Source organism: Macrobrachium nipponense, chromosome 42 (assembly GCF_015104395.2).
Source record: "Macrobrachium nipponense isolate FS-2020 chromosome 42, ASM1510439v2, whole genome shotgun sequence".
In the NCBI taxonomy this organism is placed as follows: Eukaryota; Metazoa; Arthropoda; class Malacostraca; order Decapoda; family Palaemonidae; genus Macrobrachium; species Macrobrachium nipponense.
Genome location: NC_061103.1, coordinates 49,231,432 through 49,240,387, shown reverse-complemented (window position 1 = coordinate 49,240,387; position 8,956 = coordinate 49,231,432). Strand labels below are relative to the sequence as shown.

Below are 8,956 nucleotides of genomic sequence, written 5' to 3'. Positions count from 1 at the left end.
TAAAGGAGAATGATGAAAAAGCCTCCTCCTTCCCGGGAATCAAATTAACTCCCGAAGAAGAAGGGGTGACATTACAAAAATTAGCCTGTGGGCCTCCCGATACTTCCAACGACGAATCAATGGAAGAAAAGGAAGGGGACAAAGGCACAACACTGCTATGGGGTGTGAGCGCAGCAGGAGACGAAGCATCGGGAAGAGGTGAAGAAAAACCTTCCCATGGAGGAACAGTAGAAATCCTCCGATTCTCTCTCTTGCTATAAAACAACTTCCACTGCTCTTTAGGCCATGCACAGCATTCCGTGCAAGGATTCGTTATAGTACAAATATTAGAGCGACACCTACTACATGTGATGTGGGGGTCGGTCACAGCCAAAGCCAAAAAACGAGAACATGGAAAACCTGGAGTTCCGGGACATACACATTGACAAGGCCGAGGAGCAGCAGAAGAAACCATAATAACAGCCACACACAAACACACACTAAACACAATCGAAACGGGCAATGAACCGGGTAAAGGCCTAGAGAGGTCAACCACAACTCTCGCCCAGGCGGTTAAGAAAAGACTGACGTGGTGGCGTAGGTGCATGATCTCTGAACACCCTTCACCCGATATACGCACGCGTTGCCAGATCTCACAAGATTCCTCGCTTTCATCTGTGTTTTAACCGGATACAGCTAGGAGCTAGAAATTATCCTATCCTATTGTTAAGATCGAAGGTTTGTTCGTGTATGAACAAACGTACTATTTTAGAAATACATCAGGGATTAAACTTCAGTATACAGTGCTTCCTAACAGTTTGCGAGTTGTTTGTTCAGCTAGATGAGAACCAACACTAGAAGACGGATAGAAACTTTTCTCTATGCTGTACGACATTTACAATAAGAAACTCTTGGCGAAGTGAGGTGGTTAATGAATGGCTTGCATCCCCCTTTAGGTTCCAGTTCCAAATGTCCTTCACATATGTTTGGATCACACTTTTGTCAACAATGCTTCTTCAATAAACAGTTATGACTGTTGTGAATTCTGTTCATGTTTTCAGGCACAGCAGCTGTTGCAGATGGCCAACCATTTTGATAAGTTGTGCCAAATGGCTACTTGTTACGACTAGTCACTGACCAACTAGCAGTCAAGTTTTTCTTTGTAAGGATTGTCAAAGGATTTAATTTAAATTATTTTAATAGTTTCAAGTTTTTCTTTGTAAGGATTGCCAAAGAATTTAATTTAAATTATTTTAATAGTTTAAGTTTCTATACATTAAAATGGTAAAATCACAGCATATTCAAACATAACACTAAAAAATATAATCAAACAAACTTGCATGTCTACTAATCCTGCAATCAGGAAGAATATAAATAGTCTATCTGTATTGGTAATACAAATACTGTAGTATATATTATATGTACACCCTGACCAACATTAGGGGTCTTCTCAAGTGCATAGCTGCAGAACTACTTTGACCAGGATATTTTATTGACTAATTCAATGAGTCATTCTAGTAGAAACTTCCAAAAATATCCTCATACACTGTAAAAACTTTGAATTTAAAAAAATGACAAATGTTTCTATACAGTACTTTTCACTACATTACAGCACTACACAGCAATCCCACAAATATCATGACATTTGCAATATAACATAAGATGATACACTACACCACATAAACAACCAAAATAATAATAAGCAGCACCCATCTTTTTACTTCGGAATGTTCCACAAAGATCTGGTTTTGATTTGACATTGAATTGTAACATCAATACTTTAACAATGATGCTACATGATGTGCCAGTAATTATTAGAGAAGAGAAACTACATTTAAAGAGTTGGAGATAATCCACTTTTACTAGACTTCTTTCGGTACAAAACAACAAACAGCCTGGCATTTATTTTTGTATCATCATTACTAAAAACTCATGTTTTGGTTCTTCAAAAAGTACTGGATTTTAACAGATTTACACTACCTTTACACAATAGCAAGCTATGAGAAATGCTTGAAACAAACACATTATAAAGATGGCATCCTACCCTATCCCACATACATTTCTGCATTGTTCATCATTTTTAGTTTTCCCTTCACAAAATAAGGTATAAAAGAGACATAGAACTAACTTCTCCTTTAGTTATTCTTTTATTTTCTTCAGTCTGCTTCATTCCTGTAACTCTTTTCCACTAACTTTGTTTTAACTCTGAGACGATTATTTTTTATGTATTCATCAAAAGCTTAATGACTCTTCCCTCACAGCTGTTTCCGAAGTGTACATGCATAAGATATGCCCTCTTTATCTCATCATAATTATAAATTAGTGTGTTTACAAACTTGACATCCCATATTCGTGTAACCATAATTATACACAGAGTATGACTATGAATATTAATTTTGAAATTGGTTTCTCTCTGTATATCCATTAAAGACTGTTAATGATGTCCTGGTAGTATGTACATATAAAAATACTAATTGCTTGAATGCATATGAACAGCTTCAGGTGGAAAGCATTTGAGGGCAAAGTAAATAAGGTTCAATTACGTAGTCCGAATAAATCACTTTGTCTGAAGTGCTTGAAAACACTAACGACAACTATCAACTATAAAATTTAACCCTCAATAACATGTGAGTCACTCAAGTTGGGAATAAATCGAGAGATGCATTTGAAAGATTATTATTTAAAAGTCACTAAAATTAATAACCAATCTAGCGATGCATTTGAAAGATTATTATTTGAAAATGTACAAGAGATGTTTTGAAAACTGACTAGTTCTTGAAAGCTCTATTTTGTACATTTTTAAAGTCATTTTCTTCTAAAATACATCACAATGAAATTGTTTCGCTCTAAGCAAAAACATATAATAATAATAATAATAATAATAATAATAATAATAATAATAATAATAATAATAATAATAATACTAGTAGTAGTTTCAGAACTAGTAGGTAAATAAATCTGATAATTCCTCCAGCATATTCTTTTACCAAAAATCAGAGACAATTCATAGGTGATATAGTCCTAGAAACATGAATGAATGAATGTAAATATAGAATTAAGCCAAAAGAAAGTACTCCTATATATCAACTATCTTTCAACAGTCAGCATATGGAGGAGCATGCCCAGCTTTAAGCTAAAGGTAAACTGCAGCTTCCAAGGCAAAATAAGTGACTATATTTAAAAAAAAAAGGACAAAAAATCAAAAGGTGCATTGAAACCAATGACCATTGTAAAATGCATTAAGCCCTCAACTCTATATGCATTCCTACCCACAGCATGTGTTCTACAGTGACCTGCAAAGGGCAATAAACATGCTTAGATATCCTTCTGTAGTGGGGTTTATGCCTCAAATATCTGCTTATGAAGATTATAATCTTCCTGGTCTCATGTTATAGATTCAGATTAAATTATTCTCCTCAATACCTCCAAATCTACACAGCTTTGACATCTGTCTCTATCCACACTGACAAAGCATTTTCATTTCACTGCTGTACATAAATCTACTTCCTTGCTAAACTGGGGTACTTACCATAAAGAGACGATGCACCCAATTTAAATCATAAATGACTGTGCTACCAAAATCTGAGGGAAAGTGAAGGACCACAGATCACTTACAACTGCTAAAGAACTGTACATTATTTATTAAAATTATACAAAGAGCATATATACAGGCAGTCTCCAATTACCGTCGGCAGTTAACAGCGTTTCAGTGTTAAGGTGCTTGGCTAACGACATTGTTAACCAGATTTTTGGTGCCGGTAAGTGGTTTCCAGTGCTGGTAAGCAGTTTATCGGTGTTAGTAAGCACTTTATCAGCATCAGTAAGTGGTTTGTTGGCCCGTTAACCGGGGGCTACCTGTATAGAATATTTATAAAAATCTATTTTAGGAGGCTTCATTTCTGACTCGTTAAAGGGTCTCCAAATAAGCTATTTGACATTAATGGGCTATGCACATAAGAAATTCCATAACATGAGGTTTGAAGCAATTTTCATGAGCACAAGATCTCTAATAGTACTACAGATAGAGAAGAAAGGATCTCAATCCTTGTTACTTACAAAACTGATGACCTTTGCTGTTCTCATACCAGAATACTGTTTTCGTAGTAAACTAATGCTAGTTACATAAATGGACAAAGCACAGCACAACTCTTCCACAGTAAGAATTCTTACATTACAAGATCATTATACTGCGCATAAAACACTAAGTTAAATATAAAAAAAATATGGCTATGGTTTTTTTCACATCTTACAAAAAAGGTAACAAAGTTTCAAGGAAACAACACAGGTATTCACTTTTACTTTGAAATCTACTGCACATCTAAAATTGCAAATCAAATATTTGTGGGGCTGCAGTATACAAATTTCTGGATGGATTAATGTAGCTGATGATTCATCATGAAATCCTTGACTACCTCTCTTAGTAGAGCATTACCAAACTACATGTGTACTGACTGCACCTATTAATACTGAGGCTTTGCTGATGCCTTGGGAAGATATCTCCATTCTGTAAATCAATGTTAAAACAGTCTTTCTCTCAAATGATGAAATCAGAAAAATACTACAGCTGGAAAATGTTATCATGAAAATAGAAGGTTGTTTCCACCCCATTAATTTCACCTGACAACAGTTTTTTCAAGTCAATCACTGCATGCACAGAATTATGAACTCTGCGTGTTCACGTACGTACTGCCTTCCTTTCGTATTTTTTATTTTCTAACATGATTTCACCAAATTTTCTTCCTCCAAATCTGTTTAAAACTAAACATTTCAACCCTAGTATTTTACTTAACCAAAGCCAATTATGAATATAGCATTTTCCTTAACCAAAGCTAATTAAAGATATTTGTGTAAATGATTTTTGTTATCATTTTCTTTTCCAGAAAATGAAAAGGGATTTCAATCACTTTCAGAAAGGGATGTTCTGTTTTCTGACAGCTGCAAAAAGCAAGCAGTGTGCAAAACAAATAAAATCGAGCCATGAATCTTTCCAAACATAAGGCTGTGTTAAATAGTAACGACTATCAAAAAAGAAATCACACGTCAAACGGACATGGCATTGTATAGTATACCTGGCTCACATTTACTGTAATTGATGTACAAAGTATATATCAAGCATGATGGTAACTTTTTCTCGTTTGGGATGGTACTGACCTCCCAGCAGTGATAATAAAGACTTAAAATGACTGAAAATCATTATATGATGTAGTGCTGCACTATCAACAAAGGATAAGTAGCAACTACATACATATTTTTATTAGTAACCCAAAGTAATCATACGCCGTAATGAGAAGTAGACAAAATTTTAAATTATCAAGAAAGACCAAATATTATTTTTATACTGAATTATACTTCCAATCAAGTAAATGTATACAATACACTAAATAAATGCATTACCAATGTGATCAAAATAAATCTTGAAAATTATTTAAATCTTTCCTTTGGTTATGGTAATCAACAAAAATCTGGCTGAAACAATATAAAATTTATTATTGCAATTCATTTGTTTCTTTTTTAATCTTGGTCACAGTAATGTATAACATACCTGTAAAAATATACAAGACTAGGATGGAGACTGAACGATCAAACCTAAACCAGCATCTATTTGAATAACTGTGCACTACTGAGTACATACATGACTTGAGCAGGGCAAGTATGGGTAGTCAAAGTGACATTAAAATGTAGGATGCTGTGAAAGAAAAATAAAACCTTATCATGCACAGGGAAAAATGAGCCAATATGAAAATCTCTTATTCACTCCAATACATAATCATTTGATGATGATTAGCAGACTAGTTGTACACAAATTTTACTGATATAAATAATCATCCACCTTTCACTGAGGTTCACTGTAGTTATGAACTTTGGCTACCTTGTGGAAGTTGACCGAGATGTCAAGAACTGAAATTGACACAGTATATCTGCAACGCAAAGGCCAGCCATTTAATCTGCTGCAATTTACATTTTTGTGTAATCATAGATATAGCACATTTCCAGTGTCATTACTGTAGAATCATACCTGTTGGCATGATGAATTACAACCAGGATCAATCTACCATGAAGATATTACTGAAGTGTGAGGCACACATACGATTCACTTCATCTGAAATAAATGGCAATTGATATGATACGATCAAGGAATTGTCACAACCAAACACACTACTGTACATCTAAATTATTTAACCCTCTGAGATTCCAAGATACCAATGTTTAATATTAGTACATCTTTAAAATTATCTTTGCATACGGAATCAGTCGGATGACATCTGGAGTTTTAACTGACATACTCTGAATAAGGCAAAGTACCAGACAATGCACAATGCTAACTTTTTATTTAACTAGACAATGCTGTCTGCGTATAGGGCATGGAAAATTCTTTTGCATCACTTCCTTTACACTTTTATGTGCAACACCTGACATAAAATGTAATAAAAAGGTTATGTTAGAAAAGCAATTCATCCTAGTTTTTCATGGAGGAAAAAGATTTACCTACATACATCTCAATTACCTTTGAGCTATGATGTAATTTTCTGTGGTAAAATACAGACATTTCTATTCTTATTAGCTTCATCTTATCCTTTCAACTAATTTTGTATTGTATTTGTTTATTACACCAAAGTACTAAAACAATTTTGCCTTAAATCATCATCAACATGGATAACATAGCTTAAAAATTAACTTGACAAAAGAGCTAGGAGTGGAAAAAAACTTTAAACCCATAATCAGGAAGTAAAAACTGCATACGTACGATATGCCAAAAGAATCTCAAAGGCTTAAAAATACAACTTCTTAAGAAATAAACAACATTTGATTTCTGAAGTTCCAGAATGAAGGAATTAGTCATCTGGCATAAACATATTGTGCTGTACAGACACCACCCTACTTACAAACATTCAACTTACAAACAGTTAGGTATATCTTAGTTAAACCAGACAACTCAGCTGATTAACAGCTCTCCTAGGGCTAGCCCGAAGGATTAGATATTTTTACGTGGCTAGCAATGCGATCTACAGTTTATTGTGGGATCTGAATCACAGTATATATTGAGAAATTAATTTCTATCACCAGAAATAAATTCCTCTGATTCCATGTGTGCAGAGCCGAAAATTGAACTTCGGACCACCAGATTGATAGACCAGCACGAAAATCACTCATCAAATGAGAGACTATTCAACTTACAAGCATTCAGAGATACAAACAGGAAAGCAAATTAAAATTGTATTCAGAGCACTCCTCTTTGCCACCCTAAGTTCAAATTGTGTTCTGCATGCCTATTCTGTACACAGTACAAGCAGTCCCCAGTTATTGGTGGACTCAGTTATCAATCGATCCGATTTTATGGTGCTTGTCTAGTGCCATAAAATCTGATTTATGGCGAGGATGCACTCACCAACCCTTCCGGGGACCTGTCGGAAGCTATCTTGGCAATAACCACAGACCAGAAGTCCAGCCATGAAACCGTCTGCAACATGGAGGCCGCCATAGATTCCAATGCTGAGGCATCTTGCGGAGACAAGGACAGAGCCACTGACCTCACCTGCTCCAAAGTCAATCCCGGCTTCAGGCGAATGACGTCTGGGTTAAGATGGCGCAACAACAAAAAAGCAGATCTCGTAGCATAGTACTTCCTATGTCTCATGAGAGGTGGGGGGGTGGTAGCTTGGTAGAGCCCCTAGAGGGAAGCAAACCGTCCCGGTCCGAAACAGAGGCGTTAACCTTCTGCAAGACCAACTGAACGTGCCCCAACAAAGAAAGCTGAAGAGATGATTTGGGGTCCTGAGTAGCTCCCACCAAGGCTTCCAAGCAAGGAGGAGTGTAAGATGACTGAGCCTGAGTCCTACTTTCCAAATTGTTAAACCCACAAATGAGATCAACAACTTCCTCCTGCTCCGGCAACGGAGACCGACGACAAGAAGGATGTGCAGGCTCCTCTAAGGCACCTTCCCCACTAAAATTAACGGAAGGGTCAGCAGCCAAACAGTCCGAAACCCCAACTAACCTGTCTGGGCTGGGTCCATGTGTCGGCTTCCGAGACGAACCCACTACAACACTAGGAACATTACTTACCCCAACAGATGACTCATTAACATGTCCATGAATGGTCACAGGCGTGGCGGACGTACGAACGTGAGATGGGGGAAATCCCGAACACTTGAGATCGAAGGAGAATCCCCTAGAGTCAGGCAAACACTCCTGCTGCACCAACTCTGCGCTCACTACCTTCGACCTCTTGACAGGCACCTTGAGATCCTTACAGCGACAAATAGGCCTTGGAGAAGAAGGAGCACTTACATCATGTGCACGGGCAGGGGAGGTTGCAATATGCTTGCGATGTGCATGGACGGGGGAGGTTGCAACACGCTGGCGATGCCCACGGATGGAGAGGGGTGGGGGGTGTAACACACTCGTGATTTGAGGCAGAGGACGAAGCTTCCCCTGCAGATTGCACACAGGAAGGAGCACTAACACTGCCCGAAACACCAGCACTTTCGGGAACAACCATCCACGTTGTTCCTCCCTCGAGGGCAAAGTTCTTAGCCTTACTGGGCGGCAAGGATGACGTCACGGCTGAGAGAGGCAGATCAGTGGAGATGACTGGGAGAGACGTCATCGATGGGAGTGACGTCACAAGTGGTGGTGACGACACGGCTTCCCCTCGGTGCGAGGGGGAATCAGACGCCACTGGCGGAGGAATACACAAAGACGGATCCCGTGACGTCATCAACGGGGCTGACCCCACGGCGTCACTCCAACTCGAAGAAGCAGCAGCAGACACTGGCGGAGCAATACAAGATGGCCGACGTCGGCTACCCACGAAGAAGAGGCAGGGTGGAGGGGGGATGGCCTGGCCAGTCCAGGGAGGGGGGGGGGGGGGGTTGCGAGCCTCCACAAAATGCGCTAGCAACCCCTCCAAGGGTGAGGGGGACCCCCTAGCCCGAGCATCTTCTAAACCGCCCCCATTTTGGACGCCTCCAACTCT

At 38.3% G+C, this 8,956-nt stretch overlaps 1 protein-coding gene across 1 annotated transcript in view; it reads right to left on the bottom strand.

The window, feature by feature from the left end:
- Positions 1–1,216: 1,216 nt before the first annotated feature.
- The window catches only part of LOC135213373 (vacuolar fusion protein CCZ1 homolog), a 221,391-nt gene continuing 213,651 nt past the window's right edge, over positions 1,217–8,956 (bottom strand). The window contains exon 10 of the mRNA XM_064247352.1: positions 1,217–6,079. Within this exon, the coding sequence (XP_064103422.1) occupies positions 6,024–6,079 (56 nt within the window). The 3' untranslated portion in view covers positions 1,217–6,023. The remainder of the gene's footprint in view (positions 6,080–8,956) is intronic.